Source organism: Macrobrachium rosenbergii, chromosome 15 (genome assembly GCF_040412425.1).
Source record: "Macrobrachium rosenbergii isolate ZJJX-2024 chromosome 15, ASM4041242v1, whole genome shotgun sequence".
NCBI classification, from domain to species: Eukaryota; Metazoa; Arthropoda; class Malacostraca; order Decapoda; family Palaemonidae; genus Macrobrachium; species Macrobrachium rosenbergii.
This window is the reverse complement of record NC_089755.1, coordinates 56,472,086-56,495,439: the sequence shown is the minus strand read 5'-3', so window position 1 is coordinate 56,495,439 and position 23,354 is coordinate 56,472,086. Positions and strand designations below refer to the sequence as shown.

At 39.2% G+C, this 23,354-nt stretch overlaps 2 protein-coding genes across 5 annotated transcripts; one reads left to right on the top strand and one right to left on the bottom strand.

Annotated features, from left to right (window-relative positions):
* Positions 1-4,721: 4,721 nt before the first annotated feature.
* LOC136846768 (G2/mitotic-specific cyclin-B-like) lies at positions 4,722-11,947 on the bottom strand. 2 transcript variants are annotated; one of them, XM_067117991.1, is made up of 9 exons: positions 11,874-11,947; positions 10,494-10,866; positions 9,985-10,058; positions 8,904-9,032; positions 6,888-7,043; positions 6,245-6,409; positions 5,962-6,128; positions 5,584-5,662; positions 4,722-5,158 (listed from the first exon to the last, which is right to left on the bottom strand). In XM_067117991.1, exons 1-9 carry the CDS (start codon positions 11,877-11,879, stop codon positions 4,898-4,900), a joined length of 1,410 nt encoding a protein of 469 aa, XP_066974092.1. In that variant the 5' UTR covers positions 11,880-11,947; the 3' UTR covers positions 4,722-4,897. The 2 variants fall into 2 exon arrangements, with proteins under 2 accessions (XP_066974092.1, XP_066974093.1); XM_067117992.1 differs by lacking the exon at positions 8,904-9,032.
* LOC136846772 (CUE domain-containing protein 2-A) lies at positions 7,289-23,017 on the top strand. Of its 3 annotated transcripts, none has more exons than XM_067117999.1 (7): positions 7,289-7,402; positions 16,310-16,405; positions 17,187-17,383; positions 17,653-17,819; positions 18,199-18,369; positions 19,254-19,385; positions 20,485-23,017. In XM_067117999.1, exons 1-7 carry the CDS (start codon positions 7,392-7,394, stop codon positions 20,629-20,631), a joined length of 921 nt encoding a protein of 306 aa, XP_066974100.1. In that variant the 5' UTR covers positions 7,289-7,391; the 3' UTR covers positions 20,632-23,017. The 3 variants fall into 3 exon arrangements, with proteins under 3 accessions (XP_066974100.1, XP_066974101.1, XP_066974102.1); XM_067118000.1 differs by lacking the exon at positions 7,289-7,402 and adding an exon at positions 13,148-13,397; XM_067118001.1 differs by lacking the exon at positions 7,289-7,402 and adding an exon at positions 13,391-13,632.
* Positions 23,018-23,354: the final 337 nt, after the last annotated feature.

Sequence of the window (23,354 nt, the reverse complement as noted above, 5' to 3'; positions counted from 1 at the left end):
CTACCCAAGAAGGGCATGCAAATAGTGATAAAAATTTTTCTGGGTCCCCGTGGCTGTACTGTACTGATAAGTGGGCGGACTGTGACAGCAACAGACACTCGAGCAACTGCGTTGTGATAAATAAATGCCTATAAAAGAGAGAGAGAGAGAGAGAGAGAGAGAGAGAGAGAGAGAGAGAGAGAGAGAGAGAGAGAGAGAGACTGTCTCTTTAATCTTTCTATCTACCCAAGAAGGGCATGCAAATAGTGATAAAAATTTTTCCGGGTCCCTGTGGCTGTACTGTACTGATAAGTGGGCGGACTGTGACAGCAACAGACACTCGAGCAACTGCGTTGTGATAAATGCTAAGGGGTACACGTGCCTATAAAATAGAGAGAGAGAGAGAGAGAGAGAGAGAGAGAGAGAGAGAGAGAGAGAGAGAGATAAACATCTTGTTGAGGAATAATGTTGCAAGCGTTCTTGGAAGTCTCACAATAAGGCGATATATTCACTCTTTTGTTCTTGACTGCCACTTATATTCGCCAGCTTGCTTAAACCGTTTCGAAGAACGACCGACACATGCATCTAGTTTAATTCCTTCGTACAGAAATACTAAGCCAATACGTTGGCAACAAGACGTTGCCATTTTGTTTTGCTGATCTCCTAAATAAGCTTATGCATCTCGAAAGCTGAGGAGAATACCGATTTCAGGACCCATTAATTTGGGAGCATCCGTCTGTCAGTTTTGCGAGCGAAACTGTAACACAATCCACTAACCTTCCTTGTCAATGCATCAGTCAGTCGCTGAATTATGTTGAGATGGTTTCAGACAGAATAAAAAAAAAACCGCAAGGATAAAGAGAAAATGTTCTACCCTCGAAGATAAAATAAGGGGGGAAGGACCCCGTGGTATTCTTGTGATCAGTAAAAGGATTTTTCTTATTCAAGCTCAACGAGACTTATCTTTTTTATAGGTAATTCTCTGCCAGATGTAGGCCTAGAATTTCCAGTGCTCTTTCTGGGTTGGCCTAGAATAAGTTGGCACGACTCTCATACCAGCTCCATGCCAGGGCAAAAGAGGAGGCTAATTATAAGGAATACAATAAAACAAGTAAAAAATGAGCCACGGCCCGGTGGTGGCCTGTCCTATAGCGTTGGCAGACGCACGACCATGGCTAACTTTAACCTTAAATAAGATAAAGGCTACCAAAGCTAGAAGGCTGCAATCTGGTATATTTGATGATTGGAGGGTGGATGATCAACAAACCAGTTTGCAGTTTTCTAGCCTCAATAGGTTTCAAGATCTGAGGGAGGACAAAGAACTTGCTGACAGAAAAAAGCGCGGACGAACAGACAAAGCCATCCCAATAGTTTTCCTTTACAGAAAACTAAAGACGAACCTTAAGAGTTAGGCGCAAGAGACAAAACCCAAAGCCACCGGGCTAATCAAGTAGTAGGTGCTTCTCAAGAGCTTTTAAAATGAGTTAAGATTAATTCAACCATCGAAGCATAACGCTACGGACTTTGGTCTGGTATAATCAATAGCACCTATTAGCCTACATCTATGTGGCGTCATGCATGTCGGTAGAAACTCGCCTATGAACATCGTAAGGAAACAAATATGTACATGGACGCAACCGGCGGAATGTTCAGTCCTGTTTTCTAGACCTATATTTCCGTTAACAAGAGCAGTTGTATCGAGGAGGAGAAGAAGAAGAAGAAGAAATAATGGGGAAATAAGAGAAGAGTGCATTTTATCTCTGCTTAGAAATGTGCTTTCGCTGGCCAACAGTAATAATGAGAAACAATAATAATGAGATTCTTGAATTTTGGCCGCCGCTATGTTACTTGGTTTGAAGCCTGACAGCCAAGAAGATAATTACGGGGCTAGGGTAGGGGGTGTTATTCGTGGGGCTCTTGGTAGGGTGGGGGAAGGGAAAGAGCCTCAAGGTTAAGCAATTGCAAGAACGCTCATGAGAGAGAGAGAGAGAGAGAGAGAGAGAGAGAGAGAGAGAGAGAGAGAGAGAGCAGATATAGAATATCAAGGAAGTCGTTTTGGTAAAAATCGTGGTCAGCACTTAGCCTTCTCTCTCTCTCTCTCTCTCTCTCTCTCTCTCTCTCTCTCTCTCAATTATTTATACGTAGAACTGCATTTCTACTGCTCAAATACACCCAACACATCGAGATGTGTGAATCAGTGCTTCCGCAAAAAAAAAGAGAAAAAACTGACACTGAGCAACGCAAGAAAAAACAACCGGTCTTCTGATACTTTATCTCCCTAATCCTGGCAACAGATAATTACCGATATTACAACAAACTCTGGCTCTCTAGTGCAAGGGGCAAAGGGCTACACTTAGGCCAGAGAGCTAGCAAAGCAAGAAAGGATAGGCTACATTAGAGCTATGGGAGACAAGAAACGCAGACTGCACGTGAGCGGTAATGGATGGAGGAGTGTGGGGGCGGGGGCTAGGATTCTGGGAGATGGGGGAGGGGCAATGGCGTAACACAGCATTAATCAAGTTTATTAATGGCGTGACACGGATTGAGGCAGCGAGCTAAGCGGATTCTGCCAGAGGAAGAACTTTGCTTCTGACGGAGGAAAGAGTTTGTGCGTGAGCAAGAAGTGCTTGCTTGTAAACGCGCACACATATGCACACACCATCTTCACATGAACCGGTGTACCAGTTTAGCCAAAACCGATACCAATATTCAAAGGCAGAGATGACGCAGGACTCACAAATGGCTCGTAAAAATACGAAGCGTCATGGAAACTTACAACAGAACCTGACTAGTCTAGTTTAGTTGACGGAAACCATCTTTAAAATTCAAAATTCACTGTTTAAAATAACATCGATTTATGATTTAGTGTGAGGAGAGGTTAAAGAAAAAGGCTAAAAAGTGGGTGCAGCTATAGAGGCGTTCAGTAATGCCTAAGGTGCACTGAAAGCTCTTCTTCCCTAGGGGTGGAATAAACCATTTTTAAAAACTAGATAACTTGTCCTCACAACTTTCTAATTTAAATATAAATGACAAATGATGAATAACAGTAATTTTTACGAGCAAAAGCTTATTTTTTTAAATTCCCTAGCAAGGAATTCATTGTTCACAACATTCGAATATGATTTTCTTTCAAGAACTATCACATAATCATCGGCTTATCTTATCTCGCGGGAGATAAAGACAAAAGACAAGCAGGGGAATGCGTTGCAGTGCTGAAGGTCAATGATCTCTTGGAAATGGTCATTACGATGTTACTTTGTCCATTGAAATAAAGTATTTGCATGTGACTTACATATAGGCCTACTAGCTCTCGGTAACTAGGTGGGTCCTAGTACTAGCATAAGACTACGACAAACTCCATTTTTCAGAAGCAGCTTCTAATCTATAGAAGAGCACTCCAGATAACGTTTTATTCGAGTTTCTCCTTAAAAAAAATTCATTATCAGCTTGAAATCGCACAAATGAAGAGAGAGAAAATGCGTTCTTTGACAGCGCAAACACGACCATCCAAAGTAATTCTTGTAGCGATTCTTTTTAAAATATGTGGTAACCGTCGCCAGGATGGCGATACAGAACTCTGGAGTCTTCGTTAACATAACAAATGTTCTTCAGTGGGCGAATTCGATTCTTCCGCCATAAATTATGGTTGATATGGTGGCGTTTATCGTGGGTCGCAGGGGAGAGAGGGTTGACTATAATTGAACGCATCCTCTGTGCCATATACGCTCATATGACGAGGAATAATTTGCGAGAGAGAGAGAGAGAGAGAGAGAGAGAGAGAGAGAGAGAGAGAGAGAGAGAGAGAGAGAGAGAGAGAATAAAATGGCCAGTCGAGGGGTTCTTCCATCTCTTCGAAATAGCAGAAAAATTAGTCTCAAGTTTTAAATTTTAGAGACGTCACAGTCTTCAACACGATGATAAAACAGCAAATGTCAATAACTAACTTTATACACTTGAAAGATGAATCATTATCACCATTATCCACGATGAATTATTATTAGCATTATCCAAGAGCACATGGCATATATACAAAAGAAAAAGCACCATTTTTGCTAGACCGACACTGCTTAGCAACAGCAATTCCCTTCCGAGGAAGGGTTGGCGGCCTTCTGCTGGGCGGGGGGAGAAGGGAGGTGCCGTTGGGAAGTAGGGACCCCAGTTACTTAAAGCCTTTTTTTTCCCCTGGCAAATGCATGAGTCAGGATGCTAACGCCCTCGATCTCATAGGGCCGATTGTTCCTATTCGCCTCTTAAGAAAAAACCACTTACTCTTCCCAGTGCCCTCCACACCACCCCTTTGTTGGAGCAATTTCAGCTTTTTTTTTTAACGGCTGCTCTGTCTTTGAGGGCACTGCACTCTGTAACAGCATCAAAGCCTTTTTTTAAAGATAAATATCAGCTGGCTGGTGTGAAATTTAAATGCTTTCTTAAACTGAGGGCTTTTAAATGTCAAACCTTACACAAGCAGCTTTGTCTGCTTGGGTACTCAGTCGTAATTTTGGGGGTATCAGATGAATTATTAGTTAATAGATAAATGAGTTTAAATTATGAATTGCTAGTCTTATTGTCATATAAGTTGGTCTAATGCTAGTATAGTTTGTTGCTCCTTCGAGAAAATCTTTAAGTTAGACTACTGAAGCAATCTAGTCTACTTTGCATTTAGAACATGTGCCCTTATCATGACGTATCTCCAATCAACGCAGATTCCTAAGGTTTACTGTAAGTTTAAGTAAGATGATTCCTATCTTAAATACTTTAATTATCACAATCAATACTGTCTTTAGATTAAAATATAAAATAAGGTCTTTTTCGGTTCCGCTTTTAGTACCACACTTACAAAAATAGCTCACTGGAGCGAGCTTCCTTTCGTGGGACACTTCTGCAAACCATGACGTCACAGAAACCCTCTACATCCTTTTCAAGTCATGACTTCTTCGTGGTCTGTGACGTCACGCAGTTCAGTTTCATCATCTGGTTCCTCGCTGTCGCCATCGTTCACGAGATGATGATGATGATGATGATAATGACGATGATCTCTGATGATGATATTAGCGTCCCTGAGGGAGATCAGGGTCGCCCTGACTTGGTCTATGATAACGAGCACCTCGTCAGGTTGCAGCTTCGGGAGGAGGGACAGTTCGCTGTGGCGTGACTTGCTCTCGTATTTTTCCGAGGCGCCCTGGGCCGTAGGGGGGGGAGGGTACAATGTAAAAACATTATTAAAAGTACATTATGAGAATTAAGAGTGATTAACGTCAGTAATTTGAAAAACTTTGTAAAATTATATTAAAGGAATTGATGACAATTCACATCTGCATTTTGAAAACGTTACCAATAATTACGCTAACGACTCTGTTATCAAAACCTGTAATTTGAAAATCAAAAACTTATATTAAAGGAGCTAATAATAATTAGATTGTTCTTCGTGTATTGATAGACGAAAGTCAGAATAAAAATGTGCTCAAAAGGCTTCATATAGATCACTTGCGGGTGGCTTAAACGCATAAAAAACAACATTCATTATAGACGATAGATTCTAGATTTCTTTCTAGATTCATCCCTTAACTTAAGAAGAAGAAGAGGAAGAAAAATTGACTAAATCACCTGAAATGGAGAATGCTTCCGATTAGCTAAGGCTTCGAGCATGCGCAAACTGGTAGAGATTACAGATGAGTCGTCTAAACTGTTGAAAAAAAAAAAAGATACATTAGTTCATAAAAGCTAAAGACTGATTAATTTTAGTTCACGTGAACCATAGAAAGGTGATAATTTAGGTCACCTACATAGCAAAAAGGTCAATTATATAGATTATATATAAATAAACGAGTTGAATTTTATATTGCAATTAGGCTGAAACACATAATAGACTAAGCCTACACAGCCTAATTACTTATTGGTTAGCTAGATCTAATATAGTCTCACTGCTCAACAGGAATCATATTAGACCAGTGCAAATTACGAGTAAGTAATGGAACCAGAAACCTGAAGAAGGGTGGCATCAGCGTGCTAAGAGCCATGCTTGCCATGGCGCCGTGGATAATTCTCAGAGAACCGAACAGAGCCGCTGCGGCCAAGAGAGATGGCAGGGTTTCCAGAGGCCATGCCTCCACCAGCACCGTCTCCATCAGGTAGTTGGCGCAATCCAGCACCTGCAGGAGATGTATAGGCCTAAGCCAGCGAACCAAAGTGTCTGGAATAATATGCTTGAGATTTTGATTTATAATATTATGTAAAATGCATATAATAAAGCGTCATTATGACCTACCATTTTATCGTCGTAATTACAGGTTAAATAGGCAAAATATTCTAAAAATATCGACGGGTCCGCTGTGATCAAGTTGAAGCTTACGGTGGTCAGAACTTCTCTTTCCATTGAGAGGAACTCTTGCAGTGTATAGGTGTCTAGGGTCAGTCCCAGAAGGTCTGTGGCCTAAAAAAATTAGAAAATGTTGCTGTGAAACTTATTCAGCTAAATCAGAATTACAAAGTTTTACTGTGTATTCTGTGGTGTTATTGCAGTGGTTGGTAAGATTTATCTACAGCAACTGTTAGCCACTTTTTGCAACAAGGGACAAAGGCTCCATTAAGGGGTTCCTTGATCAGCAACTGCCATTGTATGTGACAACTGGCAGTACCATCGACAACTGACAGTGTTTTTGACAACTGCCACTGTCTGTGACAACTGACAGTACTTTCGATAATTGACGATCTCTGAGACACCTGGCAAAGACTTCGGCGAGTGACTGTGTCTTCGACAATGACAGTATCTGAACTCAGGCAATCGACAGCCTCTGAGACAACTGACGTTAACTTGAGACAACTGCTGACAGTGTCTTCGACAAATGACAGTATCTTCGACAACTGACAATATCTTCGACAGCTGACAGACAGACAGATAGAACACCCACCTCAAGTGGTTCCTTCTCTTCGAGTTTGGCCACGATAAAGAAGGCGGTGATCGAGAGAAGTTGCACCTTTTCCGCCGGCATATCGCTGACCCCCAGCACTCGGTCTATCAAGTTAATGCTTTGGTATAGGGTCTCTTGAGACAGCTCCATGTAACTCTGAAGATAAGAGGGAATGAAGAATGCATTATGTAAAGGATAGGTATTCAATACGCATTACAAATAATATTTTTAAGTTCTGAACAACTGACAATAAAGTTAAGTATTCCGGAGCTCTTATCTGTGGATAAAAACAAATAACAGGTTGAATTTTATATCACACTTATCTCTGATCATTAACTGTTGTATTTTTCAACTCCAAGGACGCATATTGAAATTCTACTGCATGCAAGCAACTTAAGTCTTGCAAAGCACGTCTTGCATGGTTATGCAGAGGAAGGCGTCTGCTTTTGTTGTTGGCTGAGGTGATAAGCCGGTTTCTGGTGATGCGACAACCGGGTTCACTTGATGGAGGGTGGGTGAGTAGGGATCCTTATTTTTTTTTTATTCTTTTGAAGGCAACTCCCAGCTTGGGTTGCAGGGCAGGATTTATTTTCGATATTAAGAAGCCACTGCAATCATTTGTGTGAGATATAAGCATCTTAGAAGCTTAGGCTTATAGTACAGAACTCTAGAACAAGTTGTATTTGTTGGACCTTGAACTTCAGGCAGCAAGTGGCTGATGACAAGTAACATTAAGGAAACTGTTCCGTGGACCGCAGACATGGGGGGATGAATTGTTGAAGAATGTAGTGGTTCTACATGTAACGGAACCGCTCAACATCAGGGAGCCTCATTTCTTTTAGGGTGCCAGCCACGCAATTTTAGGCTACATGCAGCCGGTTGTCGAAAGATAGAGCGAGAGAATTTGGTTGTTTATGTCAGTTCATTCATTTTTTTTCCTTAGACACTGAGTTTCTGCTTTGATTAAGGAAGGCTAAAGATTTTTATCTGCTAAACCTGGAGCTTTCGCTCTTCGTGTCAGAAATATCTGAGACTACTTACTGTTGCTTTTCAATCTTCCCTACTTCCTGTTAATAACTAGTACTAGCTCTTGCCTTGAAGATGCAAAAAATATAGCTATAATTTAGATACTTTGACCCATCCCCCTCCCCACTCCCCAGCAGATACATCGAATGATAGCAGGTTTACAACGCTTAGGCCTGGTGTCTATAACAATTCCCCAGCAGGTCTTCAACACTTAGGCCTAGCGTATAATTTCCGCTATGTTTTGATATTAACATTGCTCACGATCAGGAGGAGGTTTTTGTATGATAATTAGACGTCTAGGCCTAAATTCATCCTGAAATTCGTGCAGAAGATAGACCATACATTCTGCAGAATCCCTACAGCGTGAACCACCCCTAAATAGTCTGGTGGTGACCCAACCGTAAACATGCACACGAAGAATAGCTGTATCCAGGTAAGACGAAGGTACAGGAATGTGGTTTCAACTCGGCCGTAGAACACGTTTCCTGTCGAGCATTTTGTTAGTCGTTTGAAGTACGAGTTCGAATCTCGGTTTAGAGGAAGTAAAATATATTATGAATGCTGCTTATTGGTTAATGTCATTCCTTGATGTTTGCTTAAGTTTAAATATCAACTTGAAGGCCTGGCTAGATACTCTTAAAAGTCCATTTGATGTACGCCATTACGACGGCTTCCTGACAATATAAAAATTTCCCTGATGAAAAAAGGCTGTCAGTGATACTTATTTAATACAAATTATGAAAATAAATGAAAATCTGTGGAGAAACTTAAAACAACTGCAATTCCCACTGAAACAAAACCATACGGAAATCGCACACCGTAAATAGACGCCAAAATAAACCCTACGGAATCTTCTCGCCACAAATGAAAGCAATTTCCTCCCGAAGGTATTTCTACTTTAAGAGGAGCGCCCTCGCTACTCTCTCTCTCTCTCTCTCTCTCTCTCTCTCTCTCTCTCTCTCTCTCTCTCTCTCTCTCTCTCTCTCTCACCTGGACCCGTATCAGCCAATCGATGAGCATTGCCCGGGTCCTCTGGGTGACGGAGGGATGGTTGGCGAGGTAGTTCCTCGTCATGAGGTGTCGACGCCTCTCGACCTCCAGGAGGTACCTCATCACGTCCTGGAAGGTCAGGTCTGAGTCTTAGGCCTACGTCTTTAATCAAAGGAATCTATTGATATAAGACAAATCAAGATCATTTAAAAGCTAGGAGGAATTGCGACATATATACTAAATACGGTGTAAAACTCTCTCTCTCTCTCTCTCTCTCTCTCTCTCTCTCTCTCTCTCTAGCACAGAATAGTCTTCTTCAGTACTAATCCTGACTCCAGTGCTTATCCTGAATGACTTTCTCTCTCTCTCTCTCTCTCTCTCTCTCTCTCTCTCTCTCTCTCTCCTGAATAAATTTCCCACAGTTCCCCACAGTTATCCGACTCGTTATCTCGTTCAAGTACCTCGTTATCTCATTGCTCATTTTGACTTTGTTCCTGTTGCCGCCACGATTATCAATTCTACGCTAAGATTGTTCTTATCTCGATACAAAAGACTCAATAGAATTCTATTAAATGTCGAGAAGTTATCGTGGCCTCTCATACCTTTTTTTTTTTTAATGACTGGGTTTCTTTTTTGCTTACCATTGGATTTTAATTTTACTATTGTATAGGCCTACTGGTTTGCGCGGTGTACAAATCGTGTTCCACTGGGACTAGTTTCAATAGACTTTACTCTGTGATTTTGTCTCGAATAGGTTACGTTTCGTGGTAGTTTAATTTAAAGTCTAAATTATTCAATAATAATAATAATAATAATAATAATAATAATAATAATAATAATAATAATAATAATAATAAAAGAGGGAATGAATACGAGATCATCTTGATAAAGAAAATGCACCACCGCTTATCTGAGAAGATAATTTGTCAACAACCTGATTAAGACACACACACACACACACACACACACACACACACAGAGAGAGAGAGAGAGAGAGAGAGAGAGAGAGAGAGAGAGAGTTTAACGAGCCTCAACGGCCAAACTTGAAGCCAATCGCAAAATACTTTCGAAAAATGCTTACCTCCTCGTACTCCCGTGCCAGAAATGGGGTTTTACCCTTCCAGGCTGTCGTACTTTTTCTTAAAGGGTCGTATCCTGTGGACGACAGAAGTATTAGTCGACTAGAATTTATATTTTTCCCGAATTTTTTGTCGTATCTTGCGGACGGCATTAGTCTAAGAGAATTGATAGATTTTATTGAATCATTTAAGTACAAAATACAGTAGATCTCAGCATTAGGCCTTTAAGCAATCGTTATTTTTCAGGTCATTGAGCTCAGTTTTTAAAATTAAATTCGCAATAATTTATTTTTCATTAAACTTAAAATCTTCGTAACGTAGGAAGCTAGTCTACGAGATTTTATATATCTTCATGAATTTTTAAGAGCGCAAAAAGATGTCAGCATTAGGCCTACAAGCCTTTTTTGATTCCGGAGCTCTCTGAGGTATATTTTTTAAATAAATGAAATTCACAGTGATTTATTTTAGAGAAAGGTTAAAATGTTCGTAATGTACGTAGGAATCAACTAACTTGGCACTTGAAGGACGTGTTTATCAAAAGACACGTCTTGCTTTTTAGTAGCGGCTTGTTTGCGGCGCTTTGGCAGCAGCGAACACCCGGAACTTAATCTCTTCGCGATCTTTTTCGATCGAAGGTAGATGGTGTCTCCCTCGCTCTGCTCCTTCTTCTTCTTCTTCTTCGTGGTTTTGGCGATGTTTAGGCTGATGCTAAACCTTCCTGCCTTCTTTGTCATGGTGGATTTTATATCATTGTTCCTTTGTTTCGTTGAAACTTTTAACCCAGCGCGATTTTCTTGTCCGCTGAGGGGGGACGGCTTACATTTCTTAACAGGCTCGTTGTCCTCATGGATGGTAGGCCTAATTAGCTTTCTCTCGTGCCTGCTCTGTGGTTTTAATCAGAATAAAAAAAAGGGACGCTTTGAAAATGAAGGTGATAAATTCGCAATACCGAAGAAGAATTTAACCAGGGACGCTCCGGGAGAGATAACTGGATAGCACATTTAAAATATCGAGATTAGACCAAAACTCTTGGTTTTTCTCGAACCAACCTCACCGCATTGTAGAAACGGTTAGATGAACTGAATGGGCGATTTTACGTAAAAGGAAAGACTGTTCTTTTTTCCCTAGAGCACTTAGATATAATTTGTCAACGTACAACGCTAGCATTTATTTAAAACATGAACTACCCGGTGGAGGGCAGGTGTTAGGATTCCGCTAGGCTAAAACGGAACCGGAGTTGTAAATATTTTTGCAAGAAGTAGAATTAAGATTTTCCGAGGGAATCAGACGAATGCTGTGAAAAAAATACGAACCTTTTTAACAAATTACAAATGAAATGAAGTTCGAATTTTAAAAACACAAGAAATGGCACTTAAACCAGTAAGTCTAGCGCCAGTAATTTTAAACTGGAGCAAAATACGAGCCAAAATAAAGTGCTTTAAAAATCGCATTGTTGATATTTAACAGAACACAGGTTTGGCGTGTCATATGTTGAAGTATCGAGAATATGTGCACATTTGCCAATATATTTGCATATTTACATTGTCTATTCAGGGCATACCTAACTGTCGTTATGAATTACAGATATAAACATTGCTAAACTGACGCTAATTATGTTTGCACCAGTTTTCCCCACATATAAATTGATAAGTAATTATAAACAAATATAACACTCTAACCAGCACTACTAACACAAAGGACATCCAGTTACAAAACGGTTCAAGTCATCAAACCATTTTCACAAACCCTTGGACAATGCACCAACCGTGTACTAATTTTCACCATCTGAGGCAACAAAAATCAAAATAAATTTTGGCCCATTGTCACCTTTAAGGCTAGCATCACTGCAAAAGACTTTGTCGAGTTTAATTAATAAAAAAAATACTCATACCTCCATCTTTCACTAAAAGCTACACTGATGTTTAACACATACAATGTTTACAGTCGTCTCAAAAAAAAAAAAAAAAAAAAGGTCTGCAGTCTACCAAGGATCTTGGAATAGGGAGCAGTTTTCCAAGGCGACTTGAGGTCGTTGTTTCATTCTCCTTGCGGGTATTTGATAAAAAAAATAATTATTATTAGTGACTAACTGAATTTTGAAATGGGCACAGCTAACTGTTGTTGGATAGACCTAGTACCTTTTCAGGGAAGAAATATGTTGCATATGATGAGCAACAAGGGTCCAGTATAGTGAAATCCTTCAGTGGAGGTATTTTACATTTTGTTTGTAAAGAAATGGAAAAGTAAACCATATTTATCACTAATTTTTATCAGTAATTGTTCCTCTGTTTATATTTACGATTATTGTGGGTGATTTACCTCTTGCACATTCGAGGCTATTATTATTATTATTATTATTATTATTTATTATTATTATTATTATTATTATTATTATTATTATTATTATTATTATTATTATATTATGGGAAGAACAAGGAAATTGAAATAAAAATATGTAAAGAGAGAGAGAGAGAGAGAGAGAGAGAGAGAGAGAGAGAGAGAGAGAGAGAGAGAGAGAGAGAGAGAGAGAGAGAGAGGAGTGATTTTATGTGTACATATATGTGTGTGTGTGTGTGTGTCAAACCGTTCTCTTCTCGAATGTAGCAATCACTGTTTTTCTGCATGTTTATCTAATCATTTAATCTCATTCGCTTAAAATTCACACCCTTGAGGAATTTTATACAAGGATAGAACAGGAATGAAATCATTTCGTCACGTTGTCGTAATGTATCATACAAGGAGGAACTACGTTACTAGTTTAGCTTAGACCATGTAGACTATTTCGATGTGCTCTTTTAGCCACGTAATAAGTTATTTGGATTGATTTTGACGATGACATACTAAAGTTATCGTGAATAAAAACATATATTTACTACCGGGAAGTTTAAATTTCACCTAGCTACCCAAATCACCTTATGCCAATAGCCACGGTAGGCAATGGATATATTAAATCTTCATTTCTCTCGTTAATCGTGAGTTCCATGGAGATTTATGTGGAAAAATATAAAATGAAACCCTTCAATTTCCTTATGCTTCATAAATGATAACAATGAATTAAATAGCTGCATGATGGGAGAATTTAGAAACGTCAAAATTCGTAAACATTGGGTAGGGGAGGAGGAAGAGCCGATTCAGGCATCTATACTCTTCCCCTCTTATAATATCGTATTGATGGTAATAAGTTACTCGTAATAGTAGTAGTTTGCTTCCATAAAGAAAGAAAGGAAGGAAGGAGAAGGAGAGAGAGAGAGAGAGAGAGAGAGAGAGAGAGAGAGAGAGAGAGAGAGAGAGAGAGAGAGAGAGAGAGAGAGAGAGAGAGAGAGACCCGGATTCAGTCGTCTATACAACAAAACATCGTCTGTCTGTGACCCATCGAGCGGTGTCGTCGCTCCGTCCCTCATCAGGATTCTCCCTCGTAAGTGACGCCCTTTTTCAGCGGTTTGTTTCGTCGTTCGCGACCCCCTGGCCCTTCGGAAAAGTGGAGGCGGGCGTGGGGGTCCTTTCCAGCCCAATTTCGGGGACGTAGGGCGTTTTTTCCCGGCTCTAAAAGGCCGTAATGTGACTTGCATTTCTGATTCTGCTCGTCTGTTGTTGTCATAAGGATGGCAAATTTTTTTTTTTTTTCGTTTTATTTTTTAACCAAACCAGAAGTGAGTCTGTATACGTCTTTGTGGTTTAATGTGTGGTTTATTAATTGTTTTTTTTATCTCTCGTACTGTTTAAAATGAAGTGGCTTTGGTTGTCTTAAAATTATCTGGGTGTATCAGAGCTGTTGACCATTTAGGGTAATGTAGCCTACCAAATTTATCCTAGTGGGCCCCGAATGTTTATTATTGTAAATATTTTATTATCTGATTTATTTGAAAGGTGTTATTGTCAAGCAGAAACGGTTAAATATGGTGTTAGGCCAATCTGGGCAAACCCCCCAAGCTTAAAAGATTATGTCGTGTTGACAATCCTTGAAGAGACTGTCTTGTACCCCACTGGGGTATCCTAGGTTAAGTAGGCCCGCCTGACAGTATGAATTTGTCATATTTCTTAGTTTAATAGGATGCAGAACAATGAGACAACGCCAAATACCGATAAAACTACAGTTCCTGATGTGATTTCATTTGCATGATGCCAAAAAAAATGCTCTTTGGATATTTTTTCATTATATTTTCTGCAGTTGCTCCCATGGTTATTTACGCTGGTCATGTCATCTCTCTGTATTGCGACGTAGCCTACGAGTAGGCAAGACATTGGATAGCCAGCAATCTGGCGGTAAGAGACGATACAGTACGGATTGTATTCTAGCCTGCTTTAAGATTGTCTGGTGTCCTTCATCAGGGGCTTAGGGTTTGACCAAGGTTTTAGGAAGCTAAGCTTGTCAGTGCCTACCATACATTTCATTCTAGGCTTGTCGAGGCCTACCATACAGTTAATTCAAATGTCGAGCTTGCCAGGTTTACCGCTGCAGTCACGGTTTTGGTTTCTTCACCAGCACGGGGTAGCCGGTTTGTGAGGTTTTTGTTTCTGAGTCAAAATGAATTTCATGTGTCCATTTTGATTTCGAAGTTGTTCAGATCCCTGTCAGTTACGGAATACCACTGATAGAAGGATGTGTTCACTAAAAGTAGGCCAGCTGCAGTATTCTAGCGGTAATGGGTTAGTTTAGGCATACAGTCTTGTGACTGCTTCGATATCACCTTTAAGTTTTGTAGAAACTAGACTGTACTAATCTGTATCTCACACTGCCAGTCTCAAACTGCCCTGTTTATCAAGATCAGGAAAAGGTAATACATAAAGTGAATGTTAACATTCCTTGGACATCAAGCTACGTGACGGGTAAAGGTTGTCATGGCTATTCCCTTATCAGGGTGCTGTGAATGTTAATAGCCTTATCAGGGTGGTGTGAATGTTTGTAACTAGCAGTTTGAATTGGGTTGAAATTGTTAACCCCACCCATCCAGTTGTCTGGTTGTTTTACAACTGCCAGAATACACTTCTTAACAGTTTGGATCTAATCTAACAGCTGCTGGAAATAGTGAAATAGCCTGTGTTGCTAAACAAACAGCTAGCAGTGAGTACAGATAATTCACCCGAAGATCGTGTGTAGGAAAGAATCTTTCAGTTTGGGGCTATGCCTGAACATTTGTTACTATTTTCCAATTTTATTATTTGCATGAGGTTCATTCTTGGTATGATGTGGGAACGCTCCCATTGTCTAGAATGCAGTATAGTATATATAAAACAAAATTAGATGAGTTTAATTTTTATTGCATATGTGTTACTGGTGTAGTTATTCCTGTATATTATAATACATTGCCCCATAGAGGGGTAGTGCCAAGAGAGGTGCACTGTAGGCATTGCTTAAGGTTCTCTGCAGCATCTCTTTGGCCCATAGCTGCAACTCCTTTTTATTCCTTTTACTGAACCTCTGTTCCAATTATCTTTCTTCCGTCTTACTTTCCACCGTCTTACTTCTACCCTCCCCAAATAATTGTTTCATGGTGCAACTTCGAGGTTTTCCTCATGTTCCACCTTGAAAACTTCCTTTACTCTCAGTTTTTCCAGCACAGAATGACCTCATAGGTCACAGGGCTTAGCCTGTGGCCTAAATTTTATATTCCTTTCCTTTCCTTCAGTTATGGTAGATAGGGAAACTGCCTTTGATAGCAACAGTTTATTTTATTGTTGAGTCTCATTTGTGATGTTAAGATAAAGGACAATATGTTATTTGGTCTGGAATGGATTGCAGTTATGCTGGAACGCACCCGTACTCTTGGAGGTCTGAATTGACACAAACTTCCCCAGTTTCCTCTTTGGTCCCTTTGATCAAACAGACGAGGCTCTGTTGTAAGTTTCAGCATCGCTTGACATTTGACAAGGAATGGTTGGTAGCCTCAAGCTCAGCCTCCCTTGTTACCCGTGATGTGGTCTTGTGTGATTATAAACTCTTGTAAAAGATGAATGGTACAGTGGCCAAAAAAAGAATGCCGCCCTTGGTAAGAAATTGCCTTCTTTCATGTCAGGAAGGACCACCAGCCCTGTGTCGTCCGTGACTGTGCTGAAATTATCATAAGCCGTGTTTAAAACATTGTTCTTCATTCCCAGGGAGAAAGTCACTAGAAGTTTGCTTCATATCCTAGGTGGAATATACTAAGAAAAGAATCCTTAAAACTTTTTAAATACAGTATAGTACAGCAACACCATTTAGTACCCGATGTATTATGACCGAACTTACATATAAAATGCATTGTAATAGTAAGCTCTATGTGTAGGAAAGACCCCTTTATTGTGGTATTATGAGAGCAGATAAACCTAATCATGGGCTCTTAATTTCAGAATCTCCATTTTCTTCACCATGAGTGCTGATGCTGATGTCGTTCGCACTGGTTTGGAAAATCTCCTGCATGAACACGTGCCGAATGCAGACGCCAGGTGAGTTGGTGTCGTACGTTGTGTTGCTCGGAACACTTCTCGAGTTGAAACGATAGAGGCTTAGGATTTTCCACTTTTTACAAGCCTGTCCACATGTACCTGAAATAATTATTCATTTACAGTTTTGATGTTCATTAGACTTTTAGCTGAAGGTTAGGTTAAGATGCCATTCAGTTTTGTGAAAGTTTATGGCTAATCTATGAATTCTATGAAGTCAGGGAAACATACTGTATACTGCCTTCAGCGGCAGTTATCACGGGCTGCTCGTGATTGATGATCAAGTAGATTACTCTGCATCTTAAGAAGTGATAAATTCACACACTGATAAGGTTCACTGTCTTATATAAGTAAAGCTGTCCTAATGGTTGAATTTCATCCTTCATACGATTAGACAGCCACTTATAGGTTTGCATGTTTTTATGTTATTTTTTTTTTTTCCTAATGCTCACACTAAGTTCTTGTTTATCGCATAATTTACAATCAGTGTGCAAGCAAACTCAGTGCCCCCCCCTTTTTTTTTTTTTGTTATCAAAGCCTTTTATTTTGATTTTGTTTCCTAACTAATCCAGATTTCGCAAATAAACTCTATTATAGTTTACCCTTTCCTGTTTTGCTGCGTTTCAATTGTCTCTTGAACACTTGGTTTTATGCACCAGTCTTGTGCAGCATAGACTAGCATCTCATTCTGTTTCAGATACAGCATATTTTTCCCTTCCCTTGCATGCCCTGGTTGTTATTCGTTATCGAGATTGCCTTACTGAGAGATGAATTTATATTTCAGTGGCATTGATGATATTGTAGTCAGTTATGTTAGTGGGGTGCTAGAGGAAGTGGCTACGGACGAGGAAGAGGTGGACTCTGCTGGAATGAAAGATGTCATCACGGCGTACGTCCCAGATTTCGATGCTATACCAGAAGACGCTGTCACGGCCTGGGTTATCGGCATGGTACACGGCATAAACGAGGAGAAAAATAAAGGTCAGTTTGATTTTGGGTGTTCTGACAATGCTTTGGATTTCAAACCTTGCGCCCGTGCTTTCAGTTCCCTCCAGAGAAGATGAATCTTTACTGAAACCTGGAAAGCTCTATATACTAGAATAATCATTCCTGACTTGATAATTGTGTGTGATTTTGTCTGCATTTTTGTGGAGTAAAGCTTTCAAAGTGAACTAAAACTTGTGCCCTTTCCAAGGATTCTGTCATTTAACAGACGTTCTCAGCTTTCATATGATAACTGTGGTTTTCAGCCAAGACTTCCAAGGACATGACCCTTGACTCCCTTATCTCCTCCTTCCCCGTGGAGACCCGTAAACATCATAACTCTCAGTCTGTGAGTGAGACCAGTGAAAGGTCACAGAAGCTGTCAGAGACGTCCAGTGGGTCGGAAGAGCACAGCAGCACAAATGGCGATGAGGTAAGTGTTTGAAGAGTATATCCTGTGGTATAATGTATTTTAGGGAAGGCTCTACTCCACGCAGGTTCAGCTGGTAGCCTGCAGTGTGTATTCATTACTGGTTTTTGGCACAGGGCTCTTTTAATCCATGATTTTACTTTTATTGTACAGTTCGGTAAATGGCTAAAATGATTTTATTGTTTTTGTAATGGTCTTACAGATGCTTGGGTATGATTTGAGGTATGTTAACTAATCGCCTGCCATTTCAGTGCCATGCTAAGTTGCATTTAAAACGAATATCTAGACTGTTTCTTGTAGGTGTACAGCTGTACAATATTCACCAGAGGGACTTGATAATTGTCACATTTCCAAACTGACGTTTTTTAATTGATTATTGCAGCAAGATGAGTACTCGGAGGGCCTCGCCACATTGCTAGAAATGTTTCCCGGGACTTGCAACCTGGAAGTGCAGCACTGCCTTGCAAGTTGCGGCGGCGATTTAGAACATGCCACGACCCTCATTCTGCAGCGACAGGAGCAGGGAATTTCCATTAGATCCACCAATGCCAAAGTAAGCTTCAGGTTTTACCATTTGTTGGAGTTTAATTGAAGCGTAGTTGATTTTGGCTTGCTTTCGTTGCAGATTTCAACTTGACGAAATAGAGGCATTGACTGGATTTTTATTTGAAAGTGATGCTTCCTTACATTTTGTTAATGACATTTTTCAGTTGCCTCTAATCCTTTTTGAGGCTGTTTTAGTCGTGTATGTGGGAAGCATGGGTATGTATATTGTTGGGTCAAAATCACTGAAGTGTTTTTCTTGTCTTCATATAACCAGTGGGAAACAAGTACAGTTACAGCACTGGTAAATACTATTATGGCCTGTGGAGAAGTATACGTTCTTTGTCATTTGAAAATGTTGTGGTTACATGTATACTTACTGTTTATTGGTATCAAGACAGTCACAAGGTTAGCACGAAAGGTCTGTCTCTCACTTAGATGTAAGAGTTTGGACAACAAAATGAAAAGGAAAATCATGAAGGATGTACAACCTACAGTCTGCCCTCATGCAGCACAAAGTAAGCTTCAGTAAGGCTTTGTGCAACTTGCCTTCAGTCCCAGATGCTTAGCTTTCAGTCTACGTTTACCTTCACCCATTTCCTCTCTATCACTTTCCACATGTTCAGCTTCTTCAGCTGTGACTTTGTATTGTATGGTGGTGTAAAGTTGCTTTTTTTCTCTTCACCGTGATAATTTTCATTAGTTTACTTAAATCTCTCTTCTCTGTCAAAAGAACAGCTGGGCTGCTACATGATCATTGTTTTATCGTGAGGAAAACTGTGTCAGTCCCTGTACCATTTTTTATGTTCCCTAACGATATCAGGTCTTGCAACTTTTATCAGCTTGACAGATTTCTATCAGTTCAGTGAAAATCATTTTTATTTTCTGGTACAGCTCATGCCCGGTGCCAAGGGCAACAAGAATCAAGTTGACGACAAAGAGGTGAGAAGTTCCATCCTGAATCGTTATGGTTTTGTGGATCACGACGACGACGCGAGGGAACACCGACCAGTAGCTCCCAAGTGGGTAAGTGCCAGTGTAGTTTGTCATATATTAAGTGTAGTGAAGTAAAAGTGTTAAGATCTCCTCACTGTCTGTGCAGGTATAGGAAATTCAAACAAGGAAATGAAATTCTTTTGCCACGTTTAGTGTTTTGTCAGTGAGTGTGAACTTTCTCATCGTATAGCAAAATCAAGCGTATTTATGTTGTGGGGTGAATATTTTCCTTAAATTGTTGAATTTCATTTTGCTTCTGGTAGTTTTGACATTCAAGATAATATTAATAGGGAGGATTAACAACGTTTTAAGGTACAGTTGGCTCAGCTTAAAATTTCCTTTTGATTGTAAACATGTACTTCAGCCACAGGATCTTCAGTAAGTTTGCTGCTGCCTTCCCTTTCCTACAATATACAACAGTTATTTTTTAGAGAATATAACTGTGAAAGGGTATTGCAAACACAGTTGAAATATAATGATTTATTCACAACATCTTATATAATATAACATTTCAGATAGACATATATGATACTCTGTTACTTTCAGTACTCATTTGGTAGCTGTTATGCTAACTAATTTTAGCTCGTTATTTAGCATAAATGTAAGCAGTATTAAAAAGCGCGTTTCTTCAAGATTCATTGTTCATTTCTATTTGTTATTGCCACTTTGATTTTCAAGTGCATATATATATATATATATATATATATATATATATATATATACAGTATACATCTAAGGTTACAGCCTATCGTACCATTTTACCGTATAAGCAAAAGCTTATAGTGACAATTAGGTGTGTCAATTGTGGCGTAATATTTTGATATGTAATGTAGCCTAGCATAAGTGTGGTCCATAAGAAATTTGGACTTCATCACTATATTTAGTATATGATAACATCATGGTGTGTTGTTGGGTTATAAATGGGGCTCAATATTGCACTTACGTTGAGTATTAACGAATGTACCGTACTGCAGACTTTTTTGCATGTACATTAACCCAAACTCTTACATTGTCAACTCTGCTCTATGAAACTGAAGTTCTTGAGTATGGTAATAGTGATTATGGATGTTCGACTCCCGTACTTTCGGGTGTTTTATTGAGCTCCGTCTTGTTTTCCGACGCCTTTCAGGAAGGCAAGAAGATGATCCGCTACCGCGACAACAAGGTTGTGAGTCTCAAGGGCGAGAGGTACACCGAGATCAAGAAGGAAGAAGCCACCGATATGAAGAAGACATATGTACACCTTAAACCGGGCAAGCAATATAGATTCCACTGATCCACAGGGTACAAACCTTACTATGTTGCCGCTGCCCGTCGTCGTCGCCTCACTGGGGACGTCATGGTTGCTGGAATGGGCCAGGGCGGTAAGGTTTGTTTTTGTCGACAACATCTGATTTATTTTTACTCTCTCGCGATCCCGCGCTCCGAAGCGTGCGGCGAGTCAGAGTGCTTGAGTGATGTCTTGATGTGTTTCCTAGGTCTCTTTGAACTTTTCATGTGTAACCTCCTCGGAATTCTTATAGCCGTTCAGTGTTGTTTATTAGTGTTAAACAGTGACTGTTTTGATGTAAGTAAAGGTAGATATGTTTTATTGATATTACTTAGGTACCAAAGAACTCCCACATTTCTACAGGTGTATACATCTAATAAGATTATAAACGAGGAAGAACCTAGTTACCATAATAAGGTCTGTAGATCTTTGCTTCTAATGATAGTACGCTATCTAGGTGAATTAGTTTTGGAATTACAACGTGGAATAGGATTAAAATTTAGGATATGCTCTACTGAGAAATTGTCAAATGAGAAGCTTTTGTTTGTATCTGCAAGACAGCAAGTATTTGTTAAATTCCAATTTAGCCTAGTGTTTGTATTTGCTAAACAAACATGCCGTTTTTATTTACTTTTAGGAAGCTATTATAAAGGAAATCTACAAGCGTTTTTCATATATCAATTTTGTATGTTATTAAACTTTTGTGACATAATTAGTTGTGTGTCAACTTATGATATAGGTTTAAGGAAATTTCTGGAATATAATTTGCCCAGTGTTTGTGATACCACAAAATTGAAAAAAGAATTGAGGAGTTATTTTTTAATTGCAATTTCCTAATGTTTTTTGTAAACTTTTTCTAACATAGTTTTAAATTATATTGATTTATAATGTACGTGTTCCATATTGCAGCTAAAACTTAGTTTTATTAAAACACGAAGTATGTGTGTTCCTTAATTTATTTAGATGCTAATTTTAATTTGATGTTTTGTATTTGTAAAGGATAGTACTGTTTTATCTCAAAGCAGGGATAGAAGCAACTTCGGATGGGTTAAGACACTGCGTTGTATGTACACGAAATGACAGGTTGTGCCCTTTAGCTAACAATTATTTTATGTGATTTTACCTGTGTTAGGAAGTATAAAGTAGTTGATTATCTAGGAAAAATTGCAATGAGTTCAGCAAATATGGTCGAAACATTCAAAACATCCGGAAATTATATTTTTGATATTGTAACCTATAGTTTCACTTGCCCAGAATCTTAGGAGGTTGTGGGAATCTTTAAATTTTGTACACTTGTACATAGGCAGCTCGTACATCATTGTTTGATGTGATTAAGCAGCTTGGTCACTTTTGATTTTTCTGGGAAAATATTTAAACAATTTATTCAGCACTGGAATTTTTCTGCTTGTTCTTTAATTTTAACGAGATGGTGGTTGTGCATTGTCATACTTTTTTATGTTTGGCGTCAAAGAATTTTCACAAAATTCAGCCAAAATGTTACCAAGGCTTGCCTACAAGATATATATTTTTTTTTGCCTTTCGTATTATGACAGCTTCTGGCTTTGTAAAAAATTAAGTAGATGACGGTAACTTTGTCTTTTGTGATAAGACACAGTAGTAGAGAGGTTGAAATTCTGATCAAATAGCAGATTACCGTATTGCAAAAAGTAATCTTCAGGTTTCGGGTCTTCGTATAGTGTGGTTTTACTTCGACGTTTTCCGCCAAACTTCCTTTCAGTTAACATGACTACAGTAATTCAGTAACTCTCCCCCGTGTAACAATTGCTAAATGCTGCTGCATTAGTAGTGACTGCAAGTGTTATTCTCGTAAACAGAAGAATGGCTGCTTCGTGTCGTCGGTATGATTTTATAACTTTTTAACAAGTTTTAATTCTTGTGTTCTTTTTTCTCCCTTGTAGGTGAGTGTAGTGAAAACAGTACTAGTTTTACAAATATCTTTGACAGTTATGCTTGTATCATTTAACTAAGGGCTTGTTATCAAGCTCTTTAATATATTTGTTTTCCATTCTTGTTTAATGCTCTCATGCTTGTCATTACATTGTAAGTTTATTTCCATGAAGAGAAGACTGCTACCATAAGTGTTGTTGAGCTGTCATTTGTTAAGAAAACCTGCAAAAACCTTATTTTTACCAACTCGAATTTTGTCGCATTCAAAAGAATTTTACTGTATCTTGCGAGAGGAAATAACCGACTGCATTTTTCAATTGACATGGTTGGTCTTCGTTCTTACATTGGAATGTGAAGTTAGTAAGTACAAACTACTATTTGGTCTGGAGACTGGCGGAAATTCAGGAGGTCTTCCTGAAGTGGGTTTTGTCAGTTAAGAATCATGACCATGTTACATTTATGTAAAATATATTTATAGTCTGTATTTTTGAGTCTAATTCTGCCTCCCTTCTTTTTGTCTCTCGTTGCGCACTTGTGCCGTACAGGTACTGACGTATCGTGTTGCGGACTGTTCCAGGGACAAGGGCTGGTGCGAGCAGAAGGATGTTTTAACGGAAAACATTCTTTTGCTGAGAACAGTCCGTTTAGATGTGTTGTGAACAGTGGTTCTCGTAATTTGAAAATTATTAGATGAATGTTTTTGCTTTTATCTCTTGGTGCATACAAGTATTGTATACTGTGTCTGATGTAATTATGTACTGTATGAATATACACATAAAGAGGAAATCATAAAAGCAAAAGAGTAGACCGTATGATCTGTA

Bases quoted from the DNA above. Each gene is read 5' to 3' on its own strand.
- LOC136846772 (XM_067117999.1), top strand. The intron at 16,406-17,186 runs GTGAGTTGGTGT...TTTATATTTCAG, and splicing joins GTGCCGAATGCAGACGCCAG to TGGCATTGATGATATTGTAG. The intron at 17,820-18,198 runs GTAAGTGTTTGA...TGATTATTGCAG, and splicing joins GCAGCACAAATGGCGATGAG to CAAGATGAGTACTCGGAGGG.
- LOC136846768 (XM_067117991.1), bottom strand. The intron at 9,033-9,984 runs GTAAGCATTTTT...CTGACCTTCCAG, and splicing joins TGGCACGGGAGTACGAGGAG to GACGTGATGAGGTACCTCCT. The intron at 5,159-5,583 runs GTGATTTAGTCA...CCTACGGCCCAG, and splicing joins GGAAGCATTCTCCATTTCAG to GGCGCCTCGGAAAAATACGA.